Source organism: Oncorhynchus mykiss, chromosome 8 (genome assembly GCF_013265735.2).
Source record: "Oncorhynchus mykiss isolate Arlee chromosome 8, USDA_OmykA_1.1, whole genome shotgun sequence".
In the NCBI taxonomy this organism is placed as follows: Eukaryota; Metazoa; Chordata; class Actinopteri; order Salmoniformes; family Salmonidae; genus Oncorhynchus; species Oncorhynchus mykiss.
The window spans coordinates 90,621,225-90,640,313 of record NC_048572.1 but is presented as its reverse complement, the minus strand read 5'-3'; the positions used below and the strand labels follow the sequence as shown (position 1 = coordinate 90,640,313).

At 44.7% G+C, this 19,089-nt stretch overlaps 1 protein-coding gene across 4 annotated transcripts in view; it reads right to left on the bottom strand.

Annotated features, from left to right (window-relative positions):
* Window positions 1-19,089, bottom strand: part of LOC110531056 (collagen alpha-2(VI) chain) — a 60,716-nt gene that overhangs the window by 12,392 nt on the left and 29,235 nt on the right. For all 4 annotated transcript variants that reach the window (XM_036986776.1, XM_036986775.1, XM_036986772.1 and 1 more), the window contains exons 15-21: window positions 5,500-5,562; window positions 5,223-5,348; window positions 4,902-4,964; window positions 4,479-4,529; window positions 4,242-4,403; window positions 3,721-3,756; window positions 161-206 (exon numbers count right to left, since the gene is read on the bottom strand). In XM_036986776.1, the coding sequence (XP_036842671.1) occupies window positions 161-206; window positions 3,721-3,756; window positions 4,242-4,403; window positions 4,479-4,529; window positions 4,902-4,964; window positions 5,223-5,348; window positions 5,500-5,562 (547 nt within the window). The remainder of the gene's footprint in view (window positions 1-160; window positions 207-3,720; window positions 3,757-4,241; window positions 4,404-4,478; window positions 4,530-4,901; window positions 4,965-5,222; window positions 5,349-5,499; window positions 5,563-19,089) is intronic.

Genomic DNA, 19,089 nt, shown 5'->3' with positions numbered 1-19,089 from the left:
CTGTCTGTCTGTCTGTCTGTCTGTCTGTCTGTCTGTGTGTCTGTCCGTGTGTGTGTGTGTGTGTTGAACTGCATTGTTGGTTAAGGGCTTGTAGTAACCATTTCACAGTAAGGTCTACACCTGTTGTATTCGGCGCATGTGACAAATATAATTTACTCACCACAGCAGCCGCAGGTCTCTCTGATGTAGTTCATGACATCACATTCCTACAATGAAAACATCACATGACACCACATGACCTTTCTCTGACCTCTTGACTCCAGGCTGGAGTGATGGAGAGATAAAGGAATGATAGAGGAATGATCATAGAGGGATGATCAAAGAGGGATAGAGGGATGATCGTAGAGGGATAGAGGGATGATCATAGAGGGATAGAGGGATGATCAAATAGGGATGATCATATAGCGATGATCAAATAGGGATAGAGGGATGATCAAAGAGGGATGATCATAGAGGGATAGAGGGATGATCAAAGAGGGATGATCATAGAGGGATAGAGGGATGATCATAGAGGGATAGAGGGATGATCAAAGAGGGATAGAGGGATGATCAAAGAGGGATAGAGGGATGATCAAAGAGGGATGGAGGGATGATCAAAGAGGGATGATCATAGAGGGTTAGAGGGATGATCAAAGATAGATGATCATAGAGGGATGATATAGAGGGATGATCATAGAGGGATGGAGGGATGATCAAAGAGGGATAGAGGGATGATCAAAGAGGGATGATCATATAGCGATGATCAAATAGGGATAGAGGGATGATCAAAGAGGGATAGAGGGATGATCAAAGAGGGATGGAGGGATGATCAAAGAGGGATGATCATATAGCGATGATCAAATAGGGATAGAGGGATGATCAAAGAGGGTTAGAGGGATTATCAAAGAGGGATGATCATAGAGGGTTAGAGGGATGATCAAAGATAGATGATCATAGAGGGATGATATAGAGGGATGATCAAAGATAGATGATCTTAGAAGGATGATCAAAGAGGGATGATCATAGAGGGATAGAGGGATGATCAAAGATGGATGATATAGAGGGATAGAGGGATGATCAAGGAGGGATGATCAAAGAGGGATGATCAAAGAGGGTTAGAGGGATGATCAAGGAGGGATGATCAAAGAGGGATGACCAAAGAGGGATAGAGGGATGATCAAAGAGGGATAGAGGGATGATCATAGAGGGTTAGAGGGATGATCAAAGAGGGATAGAGGGATGACCAAAGAGGGATGACCAAAGAGGGATGATCAAAGAGGGATAGAGGGATGATCAAAGAGGGATGGAGGGATGATTAAATATGGATGATCAAAGAGGGATAGAGGGATGATCAAAGAGGGATAGAGGGATGATCATAGAGGGATAGAGGGATGATCAAAGAGGGATAGAGGGATGATCAAAGAGGGATAGAGGGATGATCAAAGAGGGATAGAGGGATGATCAAAGAGGGATGGAGGGATGATCAAAGAGGGATGATCAAATAGGGATGATCAAAGAGGGATAGAGGGATGATCAAAGAGGGATAGAGGGATGATTAAAGAGGGATGGGGGGATGATCAAAGAGGATTAGAGGGATGATCATAGAGGGATGATCAAAGAGGGATAGAGGGATGATTAAAGAGGGATGGGGGGATGATCAAAGAGCGTTAGAGGGATGATCAAAGAGGGATGGAGAGATGATCAAAGAGGGATGATCAAAGAGGGTTAGAGGGATTATCAAAGAGGGATGATCATAGAGGGTTAGAGGGATGATCAAATATAGATGATCTTAGAAGGATGATCAAAGAGGGATGATCATAGAGGGATAGAGGGATGATCAAAGATGGATGATATAGAGGGATAGAGGGATGATCAAAGAGGGTTAGAGGGATGATCAAGGAGGGATGATCAAAGAGGGATGACCAAAGAGGGATGATCAAAGAGGGTTAGAGGGATGATCAAGGAGGGATGATCAAAGAGGGATGACCAAAGAGGGATGGAGGGATGATCATAGAGGGATAGAGGGATGATCAGAGGGATGGAGGGATGATCAAAGAGGGATGGAGGGATGATCAAAGAGGGATAGAGGGATGATCATAGAGGGATAGAGGGATGATCATAGAGGGATAGAGGGATGACCAAAGAGGGATGATCAAAGAGGGATAGAGGGATGATCAAAGAGGGATGGAGGGATGATCAAATATGGATGATCAAAGAGGGATAGAGGGATGATCAAAGAGGGATAGAGGGATGATCATAGAGGGATAGAGGGATGATCAGAGGGATGGAGGGATGATCAAAGAGGGATGGAGGGATGATCAAAGAGGGATAGAGGGATGATCATAGAGGGATAGAGGGATGATCAAAGAGGGATAGAGGGATGACCAAAGAGGGATGATCAAAGAGGGATAGAGGGATGATCAAAGAGGGATGGAGGGATGATCAAATATGGATGATCAAAGAGGGATAGAGGGATGATCAAAGAGGGATAGAGGGATGATCATAGAGGGATAGAGGGATGATCAAAGAGGGATAGAGGGATGATCAAAGAGGGATAGAGGGATGACCAAAGAGGGATGATCAAAGAGGGATAGAGGGATGATCAAAGAGGGATGGAGGGATGATCAAATATGGATGATCAAAGAGGGATAAAGGGATGATCAAAGAGGGCTAGAGGGATGATCAAAGAGGGATAGAGGGATGATCAAAGAGGGATGGAGGGATGATCAAAGAGGGATGATCAAATAGGGATGATCAAAGAGGGATAGAGGGATGATCAAAGAGGGATAGAGGGATGATTAAAGAGGGATGGGGGGATGATCAAAGAGGGTTAGAGGGATGATCATAGAGGGATGATTAAAGAGGGATGGGGGATGATTAAAGAGGGATGGGGGGATGATCAAAGAGGGTTAGAGGGATGATCAACGAGGGATGGAGGGATGATCAAAGAGGGATAGAGGGATGATCAAAGAGGGATGGAGGGATGAGCAAAGAGGGATGATCAAAGAGGGTTAGAGGGATGATCATAGAGGGATGATCAAAGAGGGATAGAGGGATGATCAAAGATGGATGATCATAGAGGGATGATCATAGAGGGATGATCATAGAAGGATGATATAGAGGGATGATTAAAGAGGGATGGAGGGATGATCAAAGAGGGATACAGGGATGATCAAAGATGGATAGAGGGATGATCAAAGAGGGATGGAGGGATGATCAAAGAGGGATACAGGGATGATCAAAGATGGATAGAGGGATGATCATAGAGGGATAGAGGGATGATCAAAGAGGGATAGAGGGATGATCAAAGAGGGATAGAGGGATGATCAAAGAGGGATAGAGGGATGATCAAAGACGGATAGAGGGATGATCAAAGAGGGATAGAGGGATGATCAAAGAGGGATGGAGGGATGAGCAAAGAGGGATGATCAAAGAGGGTTAGAGGGATGATCATAGAGGGATGATCAAAGAGGGATAGAGGGATGATCAAAGATGGATGATCATAGAGGGATGATCATAGAGGGATGATCATAGAAGGATGATATAGAGGGATGATCAAAAATGGATGATATAGAGGGATAGAGGGATGATCAAAGATGGCTGATATAGAGGGATAGAGGGATGATCAAAGATGGCTGATATAGAGGGATAGAGGGATGATCCAAGAGGGATGATCATAGAGGGATAGAGGGATGATCATAGAGGGATAGAGGGATGATAAAGAGGGATAGAGGTTCTTACTGTGAGGCCGGGGTCTCCCTCGGGACCTGGATCTCCCTGTAGAGAGAAAAGAGATGCTTTCATATACAGATTATAACACACTCACTCACTCACTCACTCACTCACACACTCACTCACACACTCACTCACTCACTCACTCACACACACACTCACTCACTCACTCACTCACACACTCACTCACTCACACACTCACTCACTCACTCACTCACTCACTCACTCACTCACTCACTCACTCACTCACTCACTCACTCACCCACCCACCCACCCACCCACTCACTCACTCACTCACTCACACACACTCACTCACACACTCACTCACTCACTCACACACTCACTCACCCACCCACCCACCCACCCACTCACTCACTCACTCACTCACTCACCCACCCACCCACCCACCCACTCACTCACTCACTCACTCACCCACCCACCCACTCACTCACCCACCCACCCACCCACCCACCCACCCACCCACCCACCCACGGTGTGCAGGTACTGTAGGTATGTGTGTGTCTACGTACATCTCGTCCACCCACTCCTCTTGGTCCTCTGAATCCAGGTTCTCCCTGAGGCCCTGGTTCTCCCTCCTCTCCAGAGGTTCCCTTTCCCCCTGGTCCTCCCTTGGGGCCACAGTCTCCTCTGCCTCCTCTGGGCCCTGGGCCGCCCTTCTCCCCGCGATCTCCCTGCAAACACATACAGGTCAGAGGTCAGACTGTGTGTCAGGGAAGGCGTTACTCTGCTAATGTGTGTGTGTTTACCGTTGGTCCTCTTGGTCCTGGGTAACTGAAGCCAGCTCTTCCAACGTCACCCTACAGCAGCACAGAGATCAATCAATCAGCACACATATCAATCAAGCAAGCATGCAGCACAGAGATAAAATAATCAATTACAACACAGTAAAACAGTCACATTAACAGTAGTCAGCCACGTATGAAGTCAACAGCTATACCAGGGTTACACAAAAAACTACAAGATAGTGAAGGGTGAAGCTAAAACTTCTCTGCTGTTTTTGTCCCACAACTATGTTGCAGCACAGAGAACCCGTACACACGTACGTTGAGAGTGCCACGTCTTGCATCATACTCATCGCTGCAGTTCATCCTATCGTAGCAACAGTATCGATGAGTCTCAGATTAACCAGACGAACACTCAAATACCCAATGATGATGATAGCCACACACCTTTAGTCCTGGAAGGCCGGGGTCTCCTCTGGGTCCAGCATCACCAGGGTCGCCACGGGTACCCTGTTACACAGAATGTAGTTACCATAGCAATATCACCATGGTTACTGTACATGGCCACCTTATCACCATAACGTAGTAACATGACCGTGTCACCAACATGTACACACACACACGCACACACACACACACACACACACACACACACACACACACACACACACACACACACACACACACACACAGAAACCCAACAACTCAAGAATCCCCCTCCACACAGACATTGTGATCAGACTGGTGAAGCTATGATCTGTGACCTACGTTCTTCCCTGCCGCTCCTGAAGTTCCGGGGAGCCCGCGTGGCCCTGGGAGTCCGTTGTCTCCCTTGGTTCCTTTGTTTCCTACTTCACCTGGTAGTCCTCTCAGCCCCTCAGGTCCTGCCTCGCCCTGAAACACACACACACATACAACAAAATAACAGGAGGTAGGGTGTGTGAGAGTGTGTGTGTGTGTGTGTGAGAGAGAGAGAGAGAGAGAGAGAGAGAGAGAGAGAGAGAGAGAGAGTGAGAGAGAGTGTGAGAGAGTGTGTGTGCCATACCTTGTCTCCTTTAACTCCGTCTGTTCCCGGGGTCCCCATTGGCCCAAAGTCTCCTCTTCTCCCCTACAACACAACAGTACAACAACCCTTAGACAACATCCAACATTAGACTACACCCCAACCAGTCTGTAATACCTACATGTTTCAAGCAGATCACCATAGTCCCTGTACCCAAGAACACCAAAGTAACCTGTCAAAATGACTACCACCCTGTAGCACTCACATCTGTAGCCATGAAGTGCTTTGAAAGGCTGGTCACGGCTCACATCAACACCATCATCCAAAACAACCTGGACACACTCTAATTTGCATACCGCCCCAACAGATCCACAGATGACACAATCTCTATTGCACTCCACACTGCCCTTTCCCACCTGGACAGAAAGAACACCTATGTGAGAATGCTATTCATTGACTACAGCTTAGCGTTCAACACCATAATGCCCAAAAAAACGTATCACTAAGCTAAGGACCCTGGTTCTAAACACCTCCCTCTGCAACTGGATTCTGGACTTCCTGATTGGCCGACCCCAGGTGGTGAGGGTAGGCAACAACACCTCCACCACGCTGATACTCAACACGGGGGCCCCGCAGGGGTGTGTACTTAGTCCCCTCCTGTATTCCCTGTTCACCCACGACTGCGTGGCCAGGCACGCCTCCAACACCATCCTTACGTTTGCTGACGACACGACGATGGTAGGCCTGATCACCAACGACGATGAGACAGCTTATAGGGAGGTCGTCAGTAGGGTTGTGACCGTCACAAAATGTTGTCAGCCAGTGATTGTCAAGCAAATAACTGTCGGTCTCACAGTAATTGACGGTTAATTAAGATAAACACATTTAGCATCTCCACTGATGCAGACCTTTGGAACATCTACATTTACAAAAATCTATTTAATATGCACCATCACAATAAATCAATGTAATATAGTCTACACCATCACAATAAATCCATGTAATATAGTCTACACCATCACAATAAATCCATGTAATATAGTCTACCTACACCATCACAATAAATCCATGTAATATAGTCTACCTACACCATCACAATAAATCCATGTACTATAGTCTACACCATCACAATAAATCCATGTAATATAGTCTACACCATCACAATAAATCTATGTAATATAGTCTACCTACACCATCACAATAAATCCATGTAATATAGTCTACCTACACCATCACAATAAATCCATGTAATATAGTCTACACCATCACAATAAATCCATGTAATATAGTCTACCTACACCATCACAATAAATCCATGTAATATAGTCTACCTACACCATCACAATAAATCCATGTAATATAGTCTACACCATCACAATAAATCCATGTAATATAGTCTACACCATCACAATAAATCCATGTAATATAGTCTACACCATCACAATAAATCCATGTAATATAGTCTACACCATCACAATAAATCCATGTAATATAGTCTACACCATCACAATAAATCCATGTAATATAGTCTACCTACACCATCACAATAAATCCATGTAATATAGTCTACCTACACCATCACAATAAATCCATGTACTATAGTCTACACCATCACAATAAATCCATGTAATATAGTCTACACCATCACAATAAATCTATGTAATATAGTCTACCTACACCATCACAATAAATCCATGTAATATAGTCTACCTACACCATCACAATAAATCCATGTAATATAGTCTACACCATCACAATAAATCCATGTAATATAGTCTACCTACACCATCACAATAAATCCATGTAATATAGTCTACCTACACCATCACAATAAATCCATGTAATATAGTCTACACCATCACAATAAATCCATGTAATATAGTCTACACCATCACAATAAATCCATGTAATATAGTCTACACCATCACAATAAATCCATGTAATATAGTCTACACCATCACAATAAATCCATGTAATATAGTCTACACCATCACAATAAATCCATGTAATATAGTCTACCTACACCATCACAATAAATCCATGTAATATAGTCTACACCATCACAATAAATCCATGTAATATAGTCTACACCATCACAATAAATCCATGTAATATAGTCTACACCATCACAATAAATCCATGTAATATAGTCTACCTACACCATCACAATAAATCCATGTAATATAGTCTACCTACACCATCACAATAAATCCATGTAATATAGTCTACACCATCACAATAAATCCATGTAATATAGTCTACCTACACCATCACAATAAATCCATGTAATATAGTCTACCTACATCATCACAATAAATCCATGTAATATAGTCTACCTACACCATCACAATAAATCCATGTAATATAGTCTACCTACATCATCACAATAAATCCATGTAATATAGTCTACCTACACCATCACAATAAATCCATGTAATATAGTCTACACCATCACAATAAATCCATGTAATATAGTCTAAACCTTCACAATAAATCCATGTAATATAGTCTACACCATCACAATAAATCCATGTAATATAGTCTACACCATCACAATAAATCCATGTAATATAGTCTACACCTTCACAATAAATCCATGTAATATAGTCTACACCATCACAATAAATCCATGTAATATAGTCTAGACCATCACAATAAATCCATGTAATATAGTCTACCTACACCATCACAATAAATCCATGTAATATAGTCTACCTACACCATCACAATAAATCCATGTAATATAGTCTACACCATCACAATAAATCCATGTAATATAGTCTACACCATCACAATAAATCCATGTAATATAGTCTACCTACACCATCACAATAAATCCATGTACTATAGTCTACACCATCACAATAAATCCATGTAATATAGTCTACACTATCACAATAAATCTATGTAATATAGTCTACCTACACCATCACAATAAATCCATGTAATATAGTCTACCTACACCATCACAATAAATCCATGTAATATAGTCTACACCATCACAATAAATCCATGTAATATAGTCTACCTACACCATCACAATAAATCCATGTAATATAGTCTACCTACACCATCACAATAAATCCATGTAATATAGTCTACACCATCACAATAAATCCATGTAATATAGTCTACACCATCACAATAAATCCATGTAATATAGTCTACCTACACCATCACAATAAATCCATGTAATATAGTCTACCTACACCATCACAATAAATCCATGTACTATAGTCTACACCATCACAATAAATCCATGTAATATAGTCTACACAATCACAATAAATCTATGTAATATAGTCTACCTACACCATCACAATAAATCCATGTAATATAGTCTACCTACACCATCACAATAAATCCATGTAATATAGTCTACACCATCACAATAAATCCATGTAATATAGTCTACCTACACCATCACAATAAATCCATGTAATATAGTCTACCTACACCATCACAATAAATCCATGTAATATAGTCTACACCATCACAATAAATCCATGTAATATAGTCTACACCATCACAATAAATCCATGTAATATAGTCTACACCATCACAATAAATCCATGTAATATAGTCTACACCATCACAATAAATCCATGTAATATAGTCTACACCATCACAATAAATCCATGTAATATAGTCTACCTACACCATCACAATAAATCCATGTAATATAGTCTACACCATCACAATAAATCCATGTAATATAGTCTACACCATCACAATAAATCCATGTAATATAGTCTACACCATCACAATAAATCCATGTAATATAGTCTACACCATCACAATAAATCCATGTAATATAGTCTACCTACACCATCACAATAAATCCATGTAATATAGTCTACACCATCACAATAAATCCATGTAATATAGTCTACCTACACCATCACAATAAATCCATGTAATATAGTCTACCTACACCATCACAATAAATCCATGTAATATAGTCTACCTACACCATCACAATAAATCCATGTAATATAGTCTACACCATCACAATAAATCCATGTACTATAGTCTACACCATCACAATAAATCCATGTAATATAGTCTACACCTTCACAATAAATCCATGTACTATAGTCTACGCCATCACAATAAATCTATGTAATATAGTCTAAACCTTCACAATAAATCCATGTAATATAGTCTACACCATCACAATAAATCCATGTAATATAGTCTACACCATCACAATAAATCCATGTAATATAGTCTACACCTTCACAATAAATCCATGTAATATAGTCTACACCATCACAATAAATCCATGTAATATAGTCTACACCATCACAATAAATCCATGTAATATAGTCTACCTACACCATCACAATAAATCCATGTAATATAGTCTACCTACACCATCACAATAAATCCATGTAATATAGTCTACACCATCACAGTAAATCCATGTAATATAGTCTACACCATCACAATAAATCCATGTACTATAGTCTACACCATCACAATAAATCCATGTAATATAGTCTACACCATCACAATAAATCCATGTAATATAGTCTACACCATCACAATAAATCCATGTAATATAGTCTACCTACACCATCACAATAAATCCATGTAATATAGTCTACCTACACCATCACAATAAATCCATGTAATATAGTCTACACCATCACAATAAATCCACGTAATATAGTCTACCTACACCATCACAATAAATCCATGTAATATAGTCTACCTACACCATCACAATAAATCCATGTAATATAGTCTACCTACACCATCATAATAAATCCATGTAATATAGTCTACACCATCACAATAAATCCATGTAATATAGTCTACCTACACCATCACAATAAATCCATGTAATATAGTCTACACCATCACAATAAATCCATGTAATATAGTCTACCTACACCATCACAATAAATCCATGTAATATAGTCTACCTACACCATCACAATAAATCCATGTAATATAGTCTACACCATCACAATAAATCCATGTAATATAGCCTACACCATCACAATAAATCAATGTAATATAGCCTACACCATCACAATAAATCCACGTAATATAGTCTACCTACACCATCACAATAAATCCATGTAATATAGTCTACCTACACCATCACAATAAATCCATGTAATATAGTCTACACCATCACAATAAATCCATGTAATATAGCCTACACCATCACAATAAATCCATGTAATATAGTCTACCTACACCATCACAATAAATCCATGTAATATAGTCTACACCATCACAATAAATCCATGTAATATAGTCTACCTACACCATCACAATAAATCCATGTAATATAGTCTACCTACACCATCATAATAAATCCATGTAATATAGTCTACACCATCACAATAAATCCATGTAATATAGTCTACACCATCACAATAAATCCATGTAATATAGTCTGTCTACACCATCACTGTCACGAGTCCGACCGAGGGTGTTTCCCTTTCCCGGGCAGGTGGCGCTCGGCGGTCGTCGTCACCGGCCTATTAGCTGCCACTGATTGTTTTTCCTTCCCCTCCTTGTATGTTGAGTGGTAGCACCTGTGAATGTGTAATTAGTTTGTCTTTATTAGACAGCCGGCCCGCCTGGTTGTTGTGCGGGATTATTTCATTGTAAACCTTCGGCTCTGTGGTATAGGCACGTTGTGTCCCATTTGTACATTTTGATTCCCTGTGTTTTGGGAACGTAACGTTTTTGTGAGCACCCTGTGGTGCATTGGTGCGATTAAAGGACGCGCAGCATTGAACTCTCTGTCTCCTGCATTTGACTCCACACCCACGACACCCGGAGCATTACAGAATCCCGCACCCATCAAATTGATGGAGTCAGCAGGAGCAGCAGCCAACCCTCTCCCATCGATGGAGGAACGGGTTCTCCACCACACCACCGTCCTTCATCGGATCGGATCCGCGATGGATCAAGTGATGGAGAGAATGGACAGATGGGAGAGGAGTGGGCTCCTCTCTCCACCTTCGGCACCCACGGTTCCGGACTCCCCATCTCCCGACTCCAGCACCCTCCGTCTGACGCTACCGAGGGCTTATGATGGAGCGGCGGCGGGTTGCCAGGGGTTTCTGCTCCAGCTGGAGCTATACCTGGCCACCGTCAGACCCACTCCCTCAGGAGAAGAGAGGGTGAGTGTCCTCATCTCCTGCCTCACGGGTCGTGCCCTGGAATGGGCGAACGCGGTCTGGAATGGTCCAGACTCAGCGCGGGAGCACTACCCAGAGTTTTCCCGTCGCTTCCGCGCCGTGTTTGATCACCCTCTAGACGGCCGAGCGGCGGGAGAACAACTATTTCACCTCAGGCAGGAGAGGAGGAGCGCCCAGGATTACGCGCTGGAGTTCCGGACCTTGGCAGCCGGATCTGGGTGGAACGACAGGGCTCTCATGGACCACTACAGGTGTAGTCTCCGAGAGGATGTCCGCCGGGAGTTAGCGTGTCGGGACACCACTCTGTCACTGGATCAGCTGATTGACATGTCCATTCGACTGGATAATCTGCTGGCTGCCCGCGGGCGTTCAGAGAGGGTCCTGTGCGTTCCACCACCCAGCCCCTCCGCTCCCATTCCGATGGAGTTGGGAGGGGCTGCGCCGAGGGGTACCGGAGGAGGAGGCCTTCCCTGCACCAACTGTGGTCGGAGAGGACACACGTCTGATCGGTGCTGGGGGGGTCCGTCTGGGAGTAGAGATGGCAGGCGGAACGCTTCTCGGTCACCCCAGGTGAGTCAGCATCAAACTCACCCAGAACCCCCTGTTGGCCACATGTTTGTCTTAACTTTTTTCCTTCGCTTTTTTCCCTCTTCCCAGCATAGGGCGCTCGTCGATTCAGGCGCAGCTGGGAACTTTATGGATCGCGGACTCGCCCTTAAGTTAGGGGTTCCGCTGGTGCCGATAGATTCTCCTTTCCCCGTGCACTCCCTAGATAGCCGGCCATTAGGGTCAGGGATGGTCAGGGAGACCACGGTCCCACTGGACATGGTGACGCAGGGGAATCATAGGGAGCGTATCAGTTTCTTTATTATTGACTCGCCTGCGTTTCCAGTGGTGCTGGGGACTCCCTGGCTGGCCCGGCACAATCCTAAAATTTCGTGGAAACAGGGGGTTCTCCAGGGGTGGTCAGAGGAGTGTTCTGGAAGGTGTTTGGGAGTTTCCATCGGTGCCACGTCGGTGGAGAGTCCAGACCAGGGTTCCACGGTGTGCATTCCCCCCGAGTATGCCGATTTGGCAATCGCTTTCAGTAAAGTGAAAGCGACTAAATTACCACCTTATCGACCGGGAAGGGATTGTACGATAGATCTCCAGGTAGACGCTGCGCTTCCCAAGAGTCACGTGTACCCGCTGTCCCAGGAGGAGACGTTGGCAATGGAGACATATGTCACGGAGGCGCTGGGACAGGGGTACATTCGGTCCTCCATTTCACCCGTCTCCTCAAGTTTCTTTTTTGTGAGGAAAAAGGAGGGAGGCTTGCGTCCGTGTATCGATTATAGAGGTCTAAACGCCATCACAGTGGGGTATAGTTACCCTCTACCTCTCATCGCTACGGCGGTGGAATCGTTCCACGGAGCGCAGTTCTTCACAAAACTGGATCTCAGGAGCGCGTATAGTTTGGTGCGTATTCGGAAGGGAGACGAGTGGAAAACCGCATTTAGTACTACATCAGGCCACTATGAGTACCTCGTCATGCCGTATGGGTTAAAGAATGCTCCAGCCGTTTTCCAATCCTTTGTAGACGAGATTCTCAGGGACCTGTGCGGGCAGGGAGTGGTGGTTTATATCGATGACATTCTGATCTACTCGGCCACTCACACCGCGCATGTGTCTCTGGTGCGCAAGGTGCTTGGTAGACTGCTGGAGCATGACCTATACGTCAAGGCTGAGAAATGCGTGTTCTCTAAACGAGCCGTCTCTTTTCTGGGATATCGCATTTCCACCTCGGGGGTAGTGATGGAGGGTGACCGCATTAGGGCCGTGCGTAATTGGCCGACTCCGACCACGGTAAAGGAGGTGCAGCGTTTTCTGGGTTTTGCCAACTACTACCGGAGGTTTATCCGGGGTTTTGGCCAGGTAGCGGCTCCCATCACCTCACTGCTGAAGGGGGGCCCGGTGCGTTTGCAGTGGTCAGCAGAGGCGGACGGAGCATTCAACAAGTTGAAGGCGCTGTTTACTGATGCGCCCGTGTTGGCGCATCCGGACCCCTCTCTAGCATTCATAGTGGAGGTGGACGCGTCCGAGGCTGGGGTGGGTGCCGTGCTATCACAGCGCTCGGGTACGCCACCAAAACTCCGACCCTGCGCTTTCTTCTCAAGGAAGCTCAGCCCAGTGGAGCGTAACTATGATGTGGGGGACCGGGAGTTGCTAGCGGTGGTTAGAGCTCTGAAGGTGTGGAGACACTGGCTTGAGGGGGCTAAACACCCCTTTCTCATCTGGACCGACCACCAGAATCTGGAGTATATTCGGGCAGCTAGGAGACTTAACCCACGTCAGGCAAGGTGGGCCATGTTCTTCACCCGGTTCCGATTTACTTTGTCTTATAGACCGGGCTCCCAGAACGTGAAGGCTGACGCACTGTCCCGCCTTTATGACACGGAGGATGGGTCCACCGAACCTACTCCCATCCTTCCCGCATCGAAGCTGGTAGCCCCAGTGGTATGGGAGGTGGACTCGGACATCGAGCGGGCGTTACGGGCTGAACCCGCGCCTTCTCAGTGTCCAGCGGGGCGAAGGTACGTGCCGCTTGGTGTTCGGGACAAACTGATTCGGTGGGCTCACGTTCTACCCTCCTCGGGTCACCCTGGGGTGACGAGGACAGTGGGGAGCCTTCAGGGGAGGTATTGGTGGCCTACGTTGGCTAAGGACGTTAAGGGTTATGTCTCCTCCTGTTCAGTGTGCGCTCAGAGTAAGGCTCCTAGGCACCTTCCTAGAGGGAAGCTACAACCCCTCCCTGTTCCACAGCGGCCATGGTCACATCTGTCCATAGATTTCCTAACCGATCTCCCGCCGTCTCAGGGGAACACCACGGTTCTGGTGATTGTGGATCGGTTCTCTAAGTCCTGCCGTCTCCTCCCGTTGCCCGGTATCCCTACAGCCCTACAGACTGCGGAGGCGTTATTCACCCATGTCTTCCGGCACTACGGGGTGCCGGAGGACATCGTTTCTGATCGGGGCCCCCAATTCACGTCCCGGGTATGGAGAGCGTTCATGGAACGTTTGGGGGTCTCTGTCAGCCTGACCTCCGGTTATCACCCCGAGAGTAATGGGCAGGTGGAGAGAGTGAACCAGGAGGTGGGTAGGTTTCTGCGGTCGTATTGCCAGGATCGGCCAGGGGAGTGGGCACGATACATTCCCTGGGCTGAAATGGCTCAGAACTCACTATGCCACTCCTCTACTAACGTGTCCCCTTTTCAGTGTGTGTTGGGGTACCAGCCGGTCCTGGCACCATGGCATCCAAGCCAGACCGAGGCTCCTGCGGTGGAGGAATGGGTACAGCGCTCCAAGGAGACCTGGAGGGCCGTCCAGGAATCTCTACGACAAGCGAGTGGACGGCAGAAGAGGAGTGCTGACCGCCACCGCAGTGAGGCCCCCGTGTTTGTACCGGGGGACAGGGTCTGGCTCTCGACCCGAAACCTACCTCTCCGCTTGCCCTGCCGGAAGCTGGGTCCGCAGTGTGTAGGGCCCTTTAAAGTCCTGAGGAGGATAAACGAGGTGTGTTATCGATTACAACTCCCTTCCTATTATCGTATTAACCCCTCGTTTCATGTGTCTCTCCTCAGGCCGGTGGTAGCTGGTCCCCTGCAGGACAGTGAGGTACCGGAGGTCCCTCCCCCCCCGCTGGACATCGAGGGGTCCCCGGCGTACACGATCCGGGCCATTCTGGACTCAAGACGCCGGGTGAGGGGCCTGCAGTACCTCGTGGACTGGGAGGGGTACGGTCCGGAGGAGAGGTGCTGGGTATCGGTGGGGGACATCTTGGATCCCTCCATGTTGAGGGATTTCCATCGCCTCCATCCGGATCGCCCTGCGCCTCGTCCTCCGGGGCGACCTCGAGGCCGGTGTCGGCGCGCTGCGGGAGCCACGCGTCAGGGGGGGGGTACTGTCACGAGTCCGACCGAGGGTGTTTCCCTTTCCCGGGCAGGTGGCGCTCGGCGGTCGTCGTCACCGGCCTATTAGCTGCCACTGATTGTTTTTCCTTCCCCTCCTTGTATGTTGAGTGGTAGCACCTGTGAATGTGTAATTAGTTTGTCTTTATTAGACAGCCGGCCCGCCTGGTTGTTGTGCGGGATTATTTCATTGTAAACCTTCGGCTCTGTGGTATAGGCACGTTGTGTCCCATTTGTACATTTTGATTCCCTGTGTTTTGGGAACGTAACGTTTTTGTGAGCACCCTGTGGTGCATTGGTGCGATTAAAGGACGCGCAGCATTGAACTCTCTGTCTCCTGCATTTGACTCCACACCCACGACACCCGGAGCATTACAATCACAATAAATCCATGTAATATAGTCTACCTACACCATCACAATAAATCCATGTAATATAGTCTACACCATCACAATAAATCCATGTAATATAGTCTACCTACAACATCACAATAAATCCATGTAATATAGTCTACCTACACCATCACAATAAATCCATGTAATATAGTCTACACCATCACAATAAATCCATGTAATATAGCCTACACCATCACAATAAATCCATGTAATATAGTCTACACCATCACAATAAATCCATGTAATATAGTCTGTCTACACCATCACAATAAATCCATGTAATATAGTCTACCTACACCATCATAATAAATCCATGTAATATAGTCTACACCATCACAATAAATCCATGTAATATAGTCTACCTACACTATCACAATAAATCCATGTAATATAGTCTACACCATCACAATAAATCCATGTAATATAGTCTACCTACACCATCACAATAAATCCATGTAATATAGTCTACCTACACCATCATAATAAATCCATGTAATATAGTCTACACCATCACAATAAATCCATGTAATATAGTCTACCTACACCATCACAATAAATCCATGTAATATAGTCTACACCATCACAATAAATCCATGTAATATAGTCTACCTACACCATCACAATAAATCCATGTAATATAGTCTACCTACACCATCACAATAAATCCATGTAATATAGTCTACACCATCACAATAAATCCATGTAATATAGCCTACACCATCACAATAAATCCATGTAATATAGTCTACACCATCACAATAAATCCATGTAATATAGTCTACCTACACCATCACAATAAATCCATGTAATATAGTCTACCTACACCTTCACAATAAATCCATGTAATATAGTCTACCTACACCATATGGACTAGACTACATGAGGTGTGATACTAACCTTATAGGACTATGGACTAGACTACATGAGGTGTGATACTAACCTTATAGGACTATGGACTAGACTACATGAGGTGTGATACTAACCTTATAGGACTATGGACTAGACTACATGAGGTGTGATACTAACCTTATAGGACTATGGACTAGACTACATGAGGTGTGATACTAACCTTATAGGACTATGGACTAGACTACATGAGGTGTGATACTAACCTTATTAAAACATATAGGACTATGGACTAGACTACATGAGGTGTGATACTAACCTTATAGGACTAAGGGCTAGACTACATGAGGTGTGATACTAACCTTATTAAAACATATAGGACTATGGACTAGACTACATGAGGTGTGATACTAACCTTATAGGACTATGGACTAGACTACATGAGGTGTGATACTAACCTTATAGGACTATGGGCTAGACTACATGAGGTGTGATACTAACCTTATAGGACTATGGACTAGACTACATGAGGTGTGATACTAACCTTATAGGCCTATGGGCTAGACTACATGAGGTGTGATACTAACCTTACAGGACTATGGGCTAGACTACATGAGGTGTGATACTAACCTTATAGGACTATGGGCTAGACTACATGAGGTGTGATACTAACCTTATAGGACTATGAGCTAGACTACATGAGGTGTGATACTAACCTTATAGGACTATGGGCTAGACTACATGAGGTGTGATACTAACCTTATAGGACTATGGACTAGACTACATGAGGTGTGATACTAACCTTACAGGACTATGGGCTAGACTACATGAGGTGTGATACTAACCTTACAGGACTATGGGCTAGACTACATGAGGTGTGATACTAACCTTACAGGACTATGGGCTAGACTACATGAGGTGTGATACTAACCTTATAGGACTATGGGCTAGACTACATGAGGTGTGATACTAACCTTATAGGACTATGGGCTAGACTACATGAGGTGTGATACTAACCTTATAGGACTATGGGCTAGACTACATGAGGTGTGATACTAACCTTACAGGACTATGGGCTAGACTACATGAGGTGTGATACTAACCTTACAGGACTATGGGCTAGACTACATGAGGTGTGATACTAACCTTATAGGACTATGGGCTAGACTACATGAGGTGTGATACTAACCTTATAGGACTATGGGCTAGACTACATGAGGTGTGATACTAACCTTACAGGACTATGGACTAGACTACATGAGGTGTGATACTAACCTTATAGGACTATGGACTAGACTACATGAGGTGTGATACTAACCTTACAGGACTATGGGCTAGACTACATGAGGTGTGATACTAACCTTATAGGACTATGGACTAGACTACATGAGGTGTGATACTAACCTTATAGGACTATGGACTAGACTACATGAGGTGTGAGACTAACCTTATTAAAACATATAGGACATTTCACTGTCAGGTCTACTACACCTGTTGTATTCAGCATTTCACTGTGAGGTCTACTACACCTGTTGTATTCAGCATTTCACTGTCAGGTCTACTACACCTGTTGTATTCAGCATTTCACTGTCAGGTCTACTACACCTGTTGTATTCAGCATTTCACTGTGAGGTCTACTACACCTGTTGTATTCAGCATTTCACTGTCAGGTCTACTACACCTGTTGTATTCAGCATTTCACTGTGAGGTCTACTACACCTGTTGTATTCAGCATTTCACTGTCAGGTCTACTACACCTGTTGTATTCAGCATTTCACTGTCAGGTCTACTACACCTGTTGTATTCAGCATTTCACTGTGAGGTCTACTACACCTGTTGTATTCAGCATTTCACTGTCAGGTCTACTACCCCTGTTGTATTCAGCATTTCACTGTGAGGTCTACTACACCTGTTGTATTCAGCATTTCACTGTCAGGTCTACTACCCCTGTTGTATTCAGCATTTCACTGTGAGGTCTACTACACCTGTTGTATTCAACATTTCACTGTAAGGTCTACTACACCTGTTGTATTCAGTATTTCACTGTCAGGTCTACTACACCTGTTGTATTCAGCATTTCACTGTGAGGTCTACTACACCTGTTGTATTCAGCATTTCACTGTCAGGTCTACTACACCTGTTGTATTCAGCATTTCACTGTAAGGTCTACTACACCTGTTGTATTCAGCATTTCACTGTAAGGTCTACTACACCTGTTGTATTCAGCATTTCACTGTCAGGTCTACTATACCTGTTGTATTCAGCATTTCACTGTCA